We start from the raw sequence: 14,903 nt of genomic DNA on the forward strand, positions 1-14,903 counted from the left end.
CTTCTAGCGCGAGAGAGGGTCCGGGACTCGATTTTGGGTGTGGCAAGATTCGAGAGAGAAAGCTCCTCCCTCCCCAACGTTCGTTTTTCCGATGCTACGACAGCCCCCTGTCCCCAATATCGAACGCGACGTTTCGGCGCCGTGGTGGACGTCGGAATCGGACGCCCTTCTAGACGGCGCGGACGCCGATTTGACGGCACTTCGCTTTTTCGACGCGACAAGCGAAGAGGAGCCGAACGATCCAGGCGAAATGCCGATCGACGAGGACGATTGGCTCAACGAGAGCTCGCGCAACGGCTTCGTGCGCGTTTTCGACGCCGATTTGCCGCGTTCGCGACTCGTTCGCTGCACGACGTCCACGACTTCGCTCCAATTGACGCGCGACGCCCGATTCGGAGCGTCGGCGCTCGCCGCGTCGCGACTCTACGTGCAAACGAACGGTTTTACGACGCGTCGCGTCGATGAGGACGAGTTTCCCTTGCAAATTCAAAATCGTCACTTGGAGTCGCTCGGCTTCGATGACGTCACGCGCATACAAGACGAAGGGCGAAGAGACGATTTAGTTCATTTCGTCCGATTTATAATCGGTGAAAAAAATTCCCCTAATTAAATCAATTAATTTAATTAATTAATTCAAGGTACTAAGATTCCCAAGGCGAGTTCCGGCGGTGGAAGTCGTCTCGAATTTTCCGGGACGGTTGATATCAAAGACGTAAGCGTTTTCTCGCGTTGGCGTCGACGTTTTTGTCTTCTAAGCGGAACGAAACTCTTGATTTTTCCCGCCGCCGTCGCCGCGTCGTTTAATAGCGAACATTTATTAAACGGCGTCGGAAAACCGAGAATTTTTCACTTGGCCGGGGGCGTGGTCTCGGAGTATCGACAGAAGCAACAATGTCTCGTTCTCACGTCGAAAATTCAGGCGAATAAAAGCGTCCTAATGGCGTGTAGATCGTGGCAAGAATATTCCAAATGGATACGAAGATGTCAAACGGTTTTTTATAATAAATAAATAAATAATTATATCTATATAATTAATTTTTTAGGCTGTTTCTCTTTTGCCCAATGAGGCGGATTTGTCGTGTTGCAGTTTGGAACGGATACCGGAGTATCTGTTTTTGAACCCGGAACTTGGCGTTTTGAATTTGTGCTGTAATTTCATGAGGCGGCGTTCGAAATTGGAAAAGGCGGAGACGATTGGATGGATCGACGATCTCGTCAAATTTTCTCATCTTCAATCGCTCTTACTCGCTGATAACAATCTCCACGCGCTTCCTCTCTGTCTCTTTGATATCACTTCCTTGACGGAACTCAACGTTTCTAAGAATAGACTTCGAGAACTTCCGGAAGAAATCGGGAATTTGACGAAGTAAGATAACGAATTTGATTAATAATATTTATCTTTTTTTCTTTAGTCTTCAAACGCTTCAAGTTCATACGAATTGCTTGGGAACGTTGCCTAGCGACGTTGGCAATTTACGTCATCTCACTTCTCTTATTGTATCGTTTAATGAAATGACGGAAATTCCTCAATCCGTTTTCGAATTGAAAAAACTTCAAATTCTAATCGCAACCGGAAACAAAATAGCGTACGTTAAATAATTAATTAAAATTGAATATGATTTTTTTTTAGTTTCATTTCGGACGAAGTGAAACAACTTCGATCGTTGCAACATTTCGACTTGCGCATGAATTGTCTCCTTTCCATTCCCATTGACATTCTGATGCACATTCGTCCTCTCGTCTCATTGGACGTTCGAGAGAATCATCTCCATTCCATTGACATATCCAAAATGACGACTCTTCAAGAGATTCTCTGCGCTAAGAACGCACTTCGTGTTCTTGTCTTGCGAGGCGGCGAAATGACAAACGTAGTCGCTAGATCAAATTGTATATAATAATAAGAGGAAATAATTTTGTTTAATTACGTATTTTTATACAGTGCTTATTTCGCTGCAATTTCCTCAACTTCCTCAAAATCTCGTTCACTTGGACGTATCTAGGTACACGTGTTTTTTAGTATAGAATAATCAATACTACTAGTATATTTATTAAGGAATTCGTTGACCGTTTTGCCGGACGCTCTGTGCGATTTGCAGAAATTGGAGACAATTGATGCAAGTTATAACGAATTATCCGCATTGCCTGCAAGGTAAGAGACAGTTAATTATTTATTTAATTAATTAATTGGGTGGCTCTTTGACTTAGGATATTTTGGAATATGAAGAGACTCCACGCGCTTTACGTCGATCACAATAAACTGGCGTCGCTTCCCGAACGAATTGACAATTGCCAGATATCCGTTCTCACGGTCCACTACAATCGAATTTCCTATTTACCCGCCTCCATGCTAATGAGACTCTATAGGTAAAAATAAATAAATGAATAATAATATATCTTTTGCTGTTAGATTGCGTCATTTGAATGTGAGCACAAACGTTCTCGTTTCCATTCCCATACTTGGACCGACGGACGATTTGAATAACGTCGAGGAACTCTTTCTCTCCGGGAATATGCTCAGAGAGAGCGCTATGCTCGTCGCGGCGAGATACAAGAAACTTCGCGTTCTACACATCGCCTTTAACAAGATCAAGAACATTTCGGCGAAGTACGACGTAATTAAATAGAATAAATTTTATTGATTTTTTCTCTTTTTTAGGAGTTTGGGGTCTTTGACTGTTTTGGAGGAATTGAATGTTGCCGGAAATGATTTGTCGTCTTTGCCAAATTGTTTCGATCGACTTCCACTTCTCTCCATTCTCGTCGTTCACACGAACGACTTGGTCACTATTCCCGACTTTTCATTGGCAAAATCACTCAGCGTACGTCATAAAAATAATAAATCTTTTAATTAATTATATGTAGTATTTGGACGCGGCGAATAACGATCTCAAAGGAATTCCGAATGCAATGAAAAGTTTTGCTCGTCTCAAATACGTCGATCTTTCGTACAACCCGGATCTTTTATTCGATTACGGTCTTCTCGAAGCAATCAAGTATAATTAATTAATTAATCGAATTAATTAATTAATTCAATTATAAAGGGGTGTTCGACGGGCCGTGCTCGAAGGAACGAGTTTTGGTCGTCATGAGGCGATGAGCGAATCATTTCCGGAATTGACGAGCTACGGCGGAAATTCGTCGACGCATGGCAAATGGATGCACGGATCGGCCGAATACAAGAGTCGCAAGCAGAATACGAAATTAGCCAGCGTTCAAGTAATAAGAAAAAAGATTTTTGACTTTTTCTCTTTTCTTATTTTTTTTTCAAAAGGTTAAATTGGGCGATTTTCGGGCGGGTCATGGCGCTCTTTACGCTATATTCGACGGCGGATCGAGTCTCGACGTTCCTCGTAAGCTGATCAAGACATTTCGACTCGTTCTCGTCGAGGAATTGGAGCGGCAAACGCCTCGCGACGATCCCAGCAAATATATGCAATACGCCTTCCTTTCGGCTCACAAGTAAGTACAGTACACATAATAAGAAAGCGATCATTTCTTTTATTTTGTTTTCTAAGGTTATTGGGGTCGGTTGGACGGCGTAAGGGCGCGTCAGCTGTCGTCTGTCACGTTCGTCGCGTTCCCGGAGTCGATGGACTTCCCCATGGCTATTTTCTCACTGTAGGCAATGTTGGTCACGCCGAAGCCGTTCTCTGTCGCGAGGGACGCGTTCACGTGCTCACTACGAAGCATACGATCGATTCGAATGAAGAGGAGAGACGGCGATTGCGAAAAATCAACGCGTTTCTCACAGAGGTGAGTCGAGACACTATATAGCGTTTTATTTTGTATATCGAGTGATAGGATAATCGTGTGAATGGTGTGTCTACGGCGACGCGTCTGCTCGGTTGCAGCTATCTAAGTCCCAGCGTCATTCCCGCGCCTTTCGTTCGCACCGTCGCCCTGACGCCCGACGACGAGTTCATCGTGATTGGCTGCGCGGGATTGTGGACGCACGTGACGTACAATCAAGCCGTAACGGAATCGCGCCGAATCAAGAATCCGAGCGCAGCTGCAAAGCGTCTGCGCGATCTAGCGCGCGCTTACGGCTCGACGTCGAGCATCAGCGTCGTCGTCGTTCGATTCAGTCTCGCCGGCATCGCCGTCGCAAAGATTGACGAGAAATACGACGTTCCGCTTTCGCCGCCGCGTCGCGCGCGCTATCGCTGGTCGACAATCGAGGAATTAGTGCGACAATCGAGCCTAAATAGCGCGGCGAGCAGTCGAGCCGGCTCGCTTCGATCGATACGCTCTGGACGATCAGCAATAGGTAAGAGATTTGTTGCCGCTCCCGGAAGCGGAGCGGATCCCACTTTACGAACGCTTGCGAGTCAAACCGAAGAAGAAACCGCCGCCGATACGACGACGCGAGCTTCGTCTATTGCTGCTCTCGACGACGACGACGACGAGCTCGTCGCCGAGCAGAATTACATAGTCAATCCCTTCCTTGATACGAGTCTCGCTGCTGATTCGTCGAATCCCTTTGTGACGTCAGCGCTGTCGGGTGCTGGTCTGACTTTCGTCGATTCGTCGATTGCCGATACGTCAGTCGTCGACGATCTCGACGAAGCGATGAAGGGTCTCGCGCAGGGTCTCGCCTCTCAAATGGATCGCGTGCACCGATGGGCGCTCGACGAAAACGAGGGAAATGTAACCGGAAGTACGCTTCTCGACGAATCGAGTCAAATGCCGCGCAATTGGAAAGAATCCCAATCGACTGTACACATACCCGAACTCGATGATCTGGATAAAACGCTTTCGCTCATCGATCAAGATCTCGTTGACAATGAATCAAACTAGGAGTTTTATTTTCTAAGAGAAATTAACCCTCCCGGAAGACAATGACCCCTCCCCTCTTTTATATGTATGTTTCTATTTTTTTCTTTTTCCAGATTTTCTTCTTCTAACTTCGTTTGGATTTTTTGATTTTCCGCCAGTGCCGCCTCCACGTTGTCTAAAGGCGAGTTGAGCTCCACGACTGGCAACGTCCTTTAGAGCAAACGGCGATTCTCTTGCAACGTAATTGGGATCCAGAGCATCGACTGACGTCATCTTTTTCATACGTCGAGGCTTGGAAGTGATGATTTGATCTTCTTTGAGTATTGGCTCTTCGCCGCTGCTATGCTTTCCTCCTTTTGGAAGAGGTAGAGAATACTAAATAAACAAAATAATCACGTGTTAATTAATTAAATTGATTGTCTTACTTTAGTTCCTCGCGTCGTTGTGAATTGATTCCTTTTTCCCACGTGATATTGCGTTTTTCCTGAGGTATCCGTCGTCATGGAAACTCTCCTTAGCGTCTTATTTCCACAGTTGAAGCAAAAGACGCGCGTTGAATCTCGGGTAATCCTATGATAAAAAATTAATTTAATTTAATTGATTAATTGAATTATGAACTTCATGCAGGCGTGGCAGTGAAGCGCGTAAGTGCGCGCCTGACGAATGACGTATCCATCGACGGAAACAACAGGAATACCAATTTGAAGAAGAACATTCTAGAAAGGCAAACAAAAAGGAAGGAAGGAAAGAGACTATATTCATCAAAACCTGCATAGCAAAATCAGTTGTCATGCAAGCAACAGGAGCCAAAGTGCCGTCGTTGCCGTCATCAGCGGCAGCGTGCCGTCGATCATGTTTCTCTTTGATTTTTTTTATGTTGCTAGGGGTGATCCATCCTTCTCCATCATCATCATCATCATCATCATCTTCTATATCTTTCGTTGTTTTTATTTTCTCGCTATCATCGTTTGGTGGGGGAACGTAGAATCCGGCTGTACAAAGTCCCGAATTATCTTTCGTTCGAGTCTAAAAGTCGAAAACCACGTGACTTTCTTCTTACGGTACTTTTTCTTTTTACTAGATCTCCTGGAGGTTCTGGCTCTTTTTTGAGACTCTGACCGGAATCGTCTGACGTTTCTACGACGAGCTGATGAGCCAATGCTAAGACTTTTAAGTCGGTTGAAGAGAGAACTGCATAGTCGCCCGTCTTTTTCGAAAATTCCGATACTGGAAGCCCCAAATTGTTAGGCAATCTAGTCCGTGTGGAACGAGAATGCGTACCGAAGGTTAGGGAAGCCGGATTGGGCTGTTTGAGTTCGAGATCGAACGGTAAGACGGATAATTTGAGTCGAGTTTCGTCGTCTTTTATTTCTTTCACCACGTCGGAAAGCGTGTAAAATTTAGATGCAAGCGACGCCAGCGAATCGATGCTGCCTTTTAGAAATCCGCCCGAATCGACGACGAGACACGCAGAACGAAGCATCGCAGAACATACGGGACCGAAACAATGTGCCCGTACATAAAAAAACACCAATGAATTAAACGATAGGTAGTTTTATTTATTTATTTATTTATTTATTTATTTATTTATTTATTTATTTATTTAGGAGGTGCACAGGAACTGAACTTCAACGCGAGAGCGTGAAAAACATGTGATTGGGACGTTACGATGGAAGTTATGGAAACCACATACGGGAGCCCTCTCCCGGCATTCGTCATCCTCCATCGCAATTGGATGGCCGCAGCTTCCACAACCAATGCATTCTACGATGTAGTTGTTATCGGTAAGTGCCTATCGTCCACTGCGCGTCACTGCTGCCTTCGCCGCTGCCTTCGCCGCTGTCTGACTAACGACTTTTTTCGGCGTCGTAGGAAACGGACCAAACGCGGTCTGCCTCTCCTATATCCTGTCGGGAAACTGGCCCTATATAGCCGAAACGAAGCATCCGAACCCCTACCTGCAGCAGAAACTCCAAAATCAGCCGACAAACGAATCTCTTCCTCTTCTCAAACTGGTGAGAGTCATTCTGTACGGGCGTGACTCATGATCTCATTAGAAGGACCACGCCCACGCATATTTTGTCTTGCATTAGGAGGAACTCGATAGTCTAAGCGAAGGTCTCGATGACGGACGTTCGGATAAGCCCGTCGGACTTCTCTTCGACGCTCTCCTACGCCCGGACGCCGACTTCGATTCCCAATTGCCTTCTTGCTTAGAATGGCGACGAAATGACGTCGACGCTCCGGCTCGCCTTTCTCATCTCGTCATCGGCGATGCGGCGCCGGGCGGAAGTTGGAATCAGTATCCGGCCGACGTACGGGCACTCAGTCCCACTTCCTGGCTTGAATTGCCCGGATACTCATTTTCTCATTGGTTTGCGACGCAACGAGGCGAAATCGAAGAAGCGTCGACGGAGAGACCCTTGTTGAAGGACATTGCCGGATATTATCAGGATTACGTACGTCATACGGGAATCGCTGATCAATTTCTTAATTTTGCTACTGTCGTCGACATTTGCGTTCGCGACAACGATGCCACGCCCTCTTCATTGAGTGAATTTCCGGGGTTTTTCCACGGCGGGTGTCCCGGATGTGACGAATGGGCGGACAGCTACAGGATGTCGGATGGCGACTTTGCCGATCTTCTCTTCTACGATGCTACGACAAATCGAGACGACGATCCCAACGCTCCTTCCAGCGAATTTCGATTCGAAATTAAAATCAATCACGATGATGATGACGTCAGCAAGAAAATTTTCGCCAAGAATCTCGTCTTGGCAACGGGCATGTCCGGTTCGCCTACAAAGCTCGGAATCGAAGGCGAAGATTTTCCCTTTGTCTATCACAAATTCCAGACGAAAATTCTCTCCGATTGCCACACTGTCATGATCGTTGGATCGGGTCTTTGCGCCGCCGATTCCATTCTGGTTGCGCTCAATCGAGGTTGTCGCGTCGTTCACGTGTTTCGTAAAGAGTGTAGCGATCCCAGTTTGATTTTTAATCAGATTCCACTTCAGAGTTATCCGGAGTATGCGCAGATTTTCGATTTAATGCGCGGAAAGGCGAAGAACTCGCACTACAAATGCTTCGAGTGTTCGCACCTCGTTAGAATATCTGAGGAGAAGAGACGTTGTTTAGTGAGAGAAGAGAAGATGGAAAGAGATGACGTCAACGTAGAAGTGTCTGCTGTCTTTGTTCTCATTGGAACGAGTGCTTCGTTGGGGTTTCTTCCTGAGGCCTTTCGACGGATTGGCGTCGATGCGACGAAGCCAATCGATAGCAGGAAGAATCCTATTGATGTTAATCCGCTGACGTATCAGGTGCGTAATTTAGAGAATTTGTTTGCTATTGGTCCGCTGGTTGGAGATAATTTTGTTCGGTTTGGAATTGGTGGGGCTCTTGGTGTTGCAACTGCTCTCGTTGGGCAGTTGCAACAGCGGGAAAAACTCGCGCTACCAATCGTCTAAAATTAACACTTGTTAGTTTGTTTACTTTTGATAAAAAAACGCTGTTGACGTTCACCGTCTTCTTTTATGATGCAAGTGCGGAGTATTGCTAATAATATATTTGAATACATATTGAGGACGTTTAGCTGATTATTGGACTATTTGTATTCAATTTGCACTACTAATTGTATTCAATGAGCTTGTAGTTTTCGGTTCACGCTTGCGACGCATCTGACGTTGTTTTGCGAGAGTTCTAAGCGGCTAAGAGCACGCGTTCCTTCGTCTCGAGCACGCGTTTTCTTCGCGGAGACGAAACGTCAGCTTATCGACGCGAATGCGACGTTCTTCCGTCTCGAATCGCTGCAGCGATACGCGGCAAAGAAGCTAAGGCGACAATCGGCGACGTTTCGGCGACGATCGACTCGAAATTGCGAAGAAATCTCGCGATCACGTGGATGAACGCGCGCGCATGTAAGATCGATTTCGAAAATTATTTATTCGAGCAAAAAAACGCGCATACAGTACAGAGACAAAATTCTACCTGACTAAAATGTGACCCGTTCTTCGCGCTCCATCTTCGCCATCGCGTTTTTTCTTCTGTCCGACTTTTCGCCTAGAAAAAGAAGAGATTAGCTACTGTAAATCAATCGGTGTACGTACCTTTTTGTTGCGTCCGTATTCGCGCTACCCAGGCTACACCACGGGGAGGTTCGGACGCGTCGTAGCCCAGGTGAGTCTTCGCAAAGCGAAGACCCCCTTCCAAAAAATGTCGGGCGAGTTGCGGGTCCTCGGCCACTCCATTCAGTACCCACCTGGATGAGGATCGGCCCCTAATACCGAAACCCCGGTGCGCTGGTACCAAAGCCTTCGGTATGTCTTCCATGAGAAGAACCGGGCCTTGTGGAGTGGAGAGAGTGGCTGACCACTGCTTGTAGGAGTCAACAATGAAGACAGTGCAATGGAGGAATCGAAGGCTCCTGGGCCGGATCATCCTCCGTCTAATCGTGCCATCGGGTGAGATAAGTGCCGGCAACCAGGCCATGGTTGAACACCCCCTCTAAGCCGTGCTCACTCGTGCCTAACGTGAGCCGTGCTTATTGGCAACAATAAGACTTTGGCGATCGTTAAATCCCAGTGCGTAAACCGAGGCATAAGCCCCCCATCGCCCTGCCTAGGGGCTCCGGCACGGTTTACCCGTGGGCCACGCTGAGTTCCAACTATCCTCACTTGCCTTCTGTCGAATCTCCCGAGCCAGTCCATCTCAAGGATGAGACGCAGATTGCTCCACGCCGCATCCACCCTCAGCCGCAACTGAAGGAATCGGTGCGCTCGCCGCTATTTTGAACAGCGCGCCCCGCCCATTCACCCAGCGCGCTCATTGGTCCGCTGTGTCACGTGGTATGAAATAAAGCGCGCTCATTCGTTTGACGGATTACGTGCGAATTTCTAAACCGGTTTCCATACAGGTTTGACCGGTCAGAGGCGATAGATCGCACCCAAGATGGCGGAAAAATGGCGACCGATGCATAAAAAGACCGCAAAATGCACGCAATCACGACGAATAAGCAACGACGAGGGAGATTTCGAAGTACTCTTCCAAAGCGTAGGCGAAACGAGCGGCGGAATCGAAAAAGAAAGCGAAACGCCGCTAAAGAAGCGACGAATCGAGGTGAAAAAGGCTCGTAGGCTAATAAGCAGCTCTAAGACGTATTTCTGTTGCTAAGAGACTTCGAAAAGCGTGCAATCGAAGCAGTAAAAGAGCGAGGAATGTCGAAGCTCGAAGGGGGCCCCCCATGCGGAAACGTTGGAATTTCGAGCCGATTCTCCCGATTTCGACATCGCCGAGTCAAATCCGGCGTTGAAAGATCATCGTCTCGGTGGAAAAAATCAAATTATTCATAAAAGACCCGCCCCCACAGAATTTCCTCATACAAAAGGTTTCAATGGTCCGGGGTGTTAAATCCCTGAACAAAACTCCATGCGGAAGTGCGAAAGCAAAGTCATATTTGAAGATCATGGCGATGAGGTGGGTATTAATTACTTACTTACTTAATTATTTAATTAATTAATTAATTAATTACCGAATGGGGGACTGGTTCCGAGGCGCGTGAACTCACTTCTCGTTGCTAGGACACGTGCACGAAATTTATTGGGCAGTTTCGCGCTACCAATCTTCTAAAATTAACACTTGTTGGTTTGTTTACTTTTGAATTGCTAATAATATATTTGAATACATACAACACAGATCAATAATCTCTATATATATATATACGTCTTTGAAATCAAAGAAAAGGCAATACAGTGTATTACACTGTAAAAAAACGACGATGATCTACTGTTCATTTTTTACAAAGCTGAGTTTATTTGTACCATAAATGGACACTTGGTGTCCTTTCCAGGTGAGAACGACGTTGTAGAGGTTGTCGAGGCTCGAAAATCGAAAGAGAAAAGACGGCGACAAAAAATTGCCGTCGGATCGAGCGAAATGGCACGTGCTATTGGCGTCATCGAACGTCATGAACATATCCGGGTAAGCGACCGATTGTATTGCAGCGTACTTTCCCGGAAAAGGATGATGAGTGGCGTCTTGGTACAGACGAAACTGAGACCGAAAATCGCCAGGAGCGCCGCTCCGACCGAGAGAACCATCGGCGCGGACATCCAACAATTCGCCGGTAGGGAGAACGATATTGACTTTGGTCATATTTTGCGACGATTTCACTTTTCCCGACGCCATCGTTCCGACGTGAAGCAACGCCCATCCGTTTCGTTCTTGTATCGAAAGTCCCCGTTGTACGGTAGCGCTCACGGTGACGGTTTCTTCGATGCAGACGATCGCCTCCTCCTCCATTCCCCCGTCCGTCTCGTTTTCGTTTTCGGTGTCGAACCAACTGTAGACGTAGACTTTTCCTCTTTTCGTCATTGCGACGCTCAGCGAATAGGATCGCGAGTCGAATTGGAGACCGGAAGTGTTGAATTGGAACGATTGGCCGTCGATTTGCCACTTTTCGTATTTCTTCAACGCTTTGCGAAATTTCTTGTAGAGTCGTCGACTGAGAACGTGCATATCGACGGGTTTCGAATTGACGACGACGCGTCGCTTTGACCAATAGCCGCCGATGAGGCGCTGAAAGGGACTCGCATTCGATTTCACGTCCATAGGGATCCGGATGATGATGATTCAGAACTGTTTAGACTGCTTTCGTTGTTGCGTCGTCCTCGATTTTATATACGCCCTCTTATCTCCAACGTTCGGGGGTATAAGGTCGACGTAAGGGGAAAACCCCGGGGATTGTGGTCCGGCAGGAAATTTCCCTCCCCTACACTGTACTCGCGCCTCTCTTGAGGCGGAAATGAAACCACTAAAAACCCCGGTTTTTCTTAGTTCGGTTCGGCCCGAAGCGCGGAGGCGAACAGTTTTTGAGTGACGTACTCAGTCGTGTAGACGAAAGGAAATTTCGTTGACTAACCGACGTCTCCGCCGCGCGACCGTTTAGTCAGGAAACAAGGTAAATTTCATTTTCAGCTGAGCAGCCGCTTATCTGGTGTACTAATTACAGTAATTAGTTGAAGGTTTTCCTGGCTGCATACTGTATATCAGAGCAAAACCATAGAAGTAACGCGAAACAAGAACGAGGACTCGGAGGAGGGCCTAGGGGGGAGGGAGAGGGGAGGGAGGAGGGAGAGTCCTTGGCATTCCTCCACTGGATCCCTGATTGGTCCCTTCCCCTAATCTATGCGCAGACGCCTCCGGGAAACGCCCCTGCGCGCAAGCTCCAGACAAAGAATTTTTTCCTCTCGTCTCTTCTAGTAGCATTTTTCCTTCGTCATGGCATCAGCAAATGCGACCGGCACGAGCGCCCAAACACCCCCCGACGTGTCGGGCGTCACGGAATTCAAGCGCGATAGCTTGAAGCACGTCGACACGAAGGAGAAGAATCCTCTTCCATCGCAAGCGATTATCGACGAAGAAGCGATCGATTCGCGCATCGCAGTGAAAGATTTCGACAAGGGGAAGCTGAAGCACGTGCAAAGCGCGGAGAAAAACGTTCTTCCCACGGCGGGCGACATACGAGCCGAAATGATGCCCGAATCGCTTCCCGATCGTCGCGAAGTCGCCTCGTTCGCCAAAGATAAGTTGAAACACGTCGAAACGACGGAAAAAGTCGCTCTACCCACGCGCGACGTCATACGCGAAGAGGCGGTCGAATCGCGAGTCGAAGTGAAGAGTTTCGATCGCGCTGCAATGACGCACGTCGAAACGCGTGAGAAAAATCCGCTTCCGACGGCGGGGGACATTCGCGCTGAGATGATGCCCGAATCGCTTCCCGATCGTAGTGAAGTCGCCGCTTTCGCTAAAGATAAGTTGAAGCACGTTGAAACGAGCGAAAAAGTCGCTCTTCCCACGGCTGAGATTATCAAGGAAGAGGCGATCGATTCGCGAGCTGAAGTCAAGTGTTTTGATAAGGCATCTCAGCTTCAACACGTGGATGTCCACGTGAAGAATCCTCTTCCAACTGCTGGGGATATTCGCGCTGAAATGATGCCTGAATCGCTTCCTGATCGCAGTGAAGTGGCGGCTTTTGCTAAAGATAAACTGAAGCATGTTGAAACGAGTGAAAAAGTCGCTCTTCCCACGGCTGAGATTATCAAGGAAGAGGCGATCGATTCGCGAGCTGAAGTCAAGTGTTTTGATAAAGCATCTCAGCTTCAACACGTGGATGTCCACGTGAAGAATCCTCTTCCAACTGCTGGGGATATTCGCGCTGAAATGATGCCTGAATCGCTTCCTGATCGCAGTGAAGTGGCGGCTTTTGCTAAAGATAAACTGAAGCATGTTGAAACGAGTGAAAAAGTCGCTCTTCCGACGGCTGAGATTATCAAGGAAGAGGCCATTGATTCCAGAGCTGAAGTCAAGTGTTTTGATAAAGCATCTCAGCTTCAACACGTGGATGTCCACGTGAAGAATCCTCTTCCGACTGCTGGGGATATTCGTGCTGAGATGATGCCCGATACGCTTCCGGATCGAAGTGAAGTAGCTGCTTTTGCTAAAGATAAACTGAAGCACGTGGAGACGTCGGAGAAGGGTTCCTTGCCCACGGCTGATCTCATCAAGGAGGAGGCGATTCATAGCAGGGCCGAAGTGAAGACGTTCGACACGAGCAAATTAAAGCATGTCGAGACAAATGCTTGAAATGGTAAGGGAAGATATGTATGTATTTATTTACAACACTAATAGGTCTTCTTCTTTCTAGCTCACTGCCATTAACTAATGAGGCACGTTTCTGCGGAACCCTACTTACTATGGGGGAAAAAAAGTGTGGTTTTTAGTTGAATTTATTTTAGTCAGCTTCGTCATTTGTGCGCATGCGCCGGGCTGGAAGAGAAAGAATGGCGTCGTTTCTCGTCGGTGACGCGGTTGTCGTCGTCGCTGCTGCGTCGGAAGAGTGCCGAGGTAACTTTGGGCCCCTCTCGAGGATTAGTTCGAGGTAAGCATCCGTTGGAGCCCCTGGAAGGGGGTCCTTCTTACCAGACCCGGTGATTTGTATGTTAGCAGTGCAACATTTCCCGATCGCCGTGAAGAAGCTTTTTTGCTAAAGACGGAGTTATACACTCAATCTTTTCTCGCGGATAGGTTCGTTTAATTAATTGTCTAATTTTATTATCCTAATAATTCCGTTCACTTAATCTCAGACTCGTCATCGTCTTCGTCCTCAGAAGGAGAAGGGAATTTGATAGCGGAGCTTCAGTCAGCAGACGGCACCAAAACCTATGCGTCACATGCGTCTTGGATCCATTACAAAGTACGTACAAGTGTCTAAGATATTTTCTTTATCAGGCAACTGGATGGCGCAGACATGAACACTCACAGCCGCGTCGTCTGCCAATGACACCAATGGAAGATTGGCTCTGCTTAGAGTGTGGCAATTGACGTGGTAAGTTTTTGCCTAATCAAATCGTAGCGTTTTCTCTCATAGCTCGTAGCTTCGTCTACTTATTTATGAGTCAAATCGTAACGACGTTTAGACACGAGGCAATCCGAAGACAAATCGCCGATCTAAGTAAGTTGAAGTTTAGAAAGGGCTTCGGCGTTTCTATTGAGTTCTATTCCTAGGCGATAATGCTTCTCGATAAAAGACTTCGTTTTTTGGTACGGGACGGCATGACGTAAGGTCACGTGTCGCGCTTTTTCTTCATTCGTCCGCTTTCTCGCGTCTTTTCGCTGTTTCTGCGAGCGAAGCGACCCTCTGTTGCTTTTAGACAAAGTATGCTATCGTTTAGAATCTGTCGGCGTGCGTCTAGACTTCGTTCTTAGGACTTCCGAGTTTTCATCGTAGAAACGACTCGCGAAGCGAAAGAAACCGGCTAAAGAGCTTAAAAATGCACCTCTGGTGAGCGAAGAACCCCGTAAGTTTCAGAATGAAATGTATTTGTGCGTTTTCCTTAGATCGACGAGCTTCCCGGATCAAAACGAAAAAAGACGTTATTTTACTGCATGGCATTTCGAAATTTTGTAGTGCATGCGCATTTGGGGGCGGGAGGGAAGAGGAAGTCCGGGTGTGTACGTCGCGAACGCTGGATTAGGCGCAGTTTAGTTTAGGTGTAGCCATAGTGATAGGCGCGTAGTGATAGGTGGTAGGGTAGTTAGTTAGTTAGTTGTAGATAGGTTTAGGGTAGGCT

The 14,903-nt window shown here is 47.2% G+C and overlaps 4 protein-coding genes and 1 long non-coding RNA gene across 6 annotated transcripts; 4 read left to right on the plus strand and 1 right to left on the minus strand.

The window, feature by feature from the left end:
- The first annotated feature begins 27 nt into the window (after window positions 1-27).
- Window positions 28-4,933, plus strand: LOC136184221 (PH domain leucine-rich repeat protein phosphatase 1-like). Its single transcript, XM_065971081.1, has 15 exons — window positions 28-587; window positions 639-991; window positions 1,044-1,366; window positions 1,413-1,586; window positions 1,631-1,887; window positions 1,940-2,000; window positions 2,054-2,149; window positions 2,206-2,364; window positions 2,408-2,605; window positions 2,657-2,819; window positions 2,863-2,993; window positions 3,042-3,216; window positions 3,272-3,459; window positions 3,516-3,753; window positions 3,802-4,933. Exons 1-15 carry the CDS (start codon window positions 92-94, stop codon window positions 4,795-4,797), a joined length of 4,008 nt encoding a protein of 1,335 aa, XP_065827153.1. The 5' UTR covers window positions 28-91; the 3' UTR covers window positions 4,798-4,933.
- On the minus strand, window positions 4,775-6,270 carry LOC136184251 (RNA-binding protein NOB1-like). Its single transcript, XM_065971117.1, has 6 exons — window positions 6,058-6,270; window positions 5,855-6,003; window positions 5,545-5,802; window positions 5,395-5,492; window positions 5,202-5,346; window positions 4,775-5,151 (listed from the first exon to the last, which is right to left on the minus strand). Exons 1-6 carry the CDS (start codon window positions 6,257-6,259, stop codon window positions 4,870-4,872), a joined length of 1,134 nt encoding a protein of 377 aa, XP_065827189.1. The 5' UTR covers window positions 6,260-6,270; the 3' UTR covers window positions 4,775-4,869.
- Window positions 4,992-8,439, plus strand: LOC136184235 (oxidative stress-induced growth inhibitor 1-like). Its single transcript, XM_065971100.1, has 7 exons — window positions 4,992-5,141; window positions 5,207-5,340; window positions 5,404-6,105; window positions 6,167-6,325; window positions 6,384-6,560; window positions 6,649-6,791; window positions 6,870-8,439. Exons 5-7 carry the CDS (start codon window positions 6,446-6,448, stop codon window positions 8,241-8,243), a joined length of 1,632 nt encoding a protein of 543 aa, XP_065827172.1. The 5' UTR covers window positions 4,992-5,141; window positions 5,207-5,340; window positions 5,404-6,105; window positions 6,167-6,325; window positions 6,384-6,445; the 3' UTR covers window positions 8,244-8,439.
- A 3,139-nt stretch (window positions 8,440-11,578) lies between these two features.
- On the plus strand, window positions 11,579-13,636 carry LOC136185261 (uncharacterized). Of its 2 annotated transcripts, none has more exons than XM_065972356.1 (3): window positions 11,579-11,731; window positions 11,790-13,420; window positions 13,478-13,636. In XM_065972356.1, the coding sequence occupies exon 2, from the start codon at window positions 12,052-12,054 to the stop codon at window positions 13,414-13,416; it is 1,365 nt and encodes a 454-aa protein (XP_065828428.1). In that variant the 5' UTR covers window positions 11,579-11,731; window positions 11,790-12,051; the 3' UTR covers window positions 13,417-13,420; window positions 13,478-13,636. The 2 variants fall into 2 exon arrangements, with proteins under 2 accessions (XP_065828428.1, XP_065828429.1); XM_065972357.1 differs by having other exon boundaries at window positions 11,599-11,731; window positions 12,034-13,420.
- Window positions 13,637-13,731: 95 nt separating this feature from the next.
- LOC136185273 (uncharacterized) lies at window positions 13,732-14,866 on the plus strand. The gene is made up of 5 exons (XR_010669502.1): window positions 13,732-13,857; window positions 13,917-14,284; window positions 14,338-14,488; window positions 14,539-14,614; window positions 14,671-14,866. It is a non-coding gene; the product is annotated as an uncharacterized lncRNA (long non-coding RNA).
- The last annotated feature ends 37 nt before the right edge of the window (window positions 14,867-14,903 follow it).

Source organism: Oscarella lobularis, chromosome 3, assembly GCF_947507565.1.
Source record: "Oscarella lobularis chromosome 3, ooOscLobu1.1, whole genome shotgun sequence".
Classification (NCBI taxonomy): Eukaryota; Metazoa; Porifera; class Homoscleromorpha; order Homosclerophorida; family Oscarellidae; genus Oscarella; species Oscarella lobularis.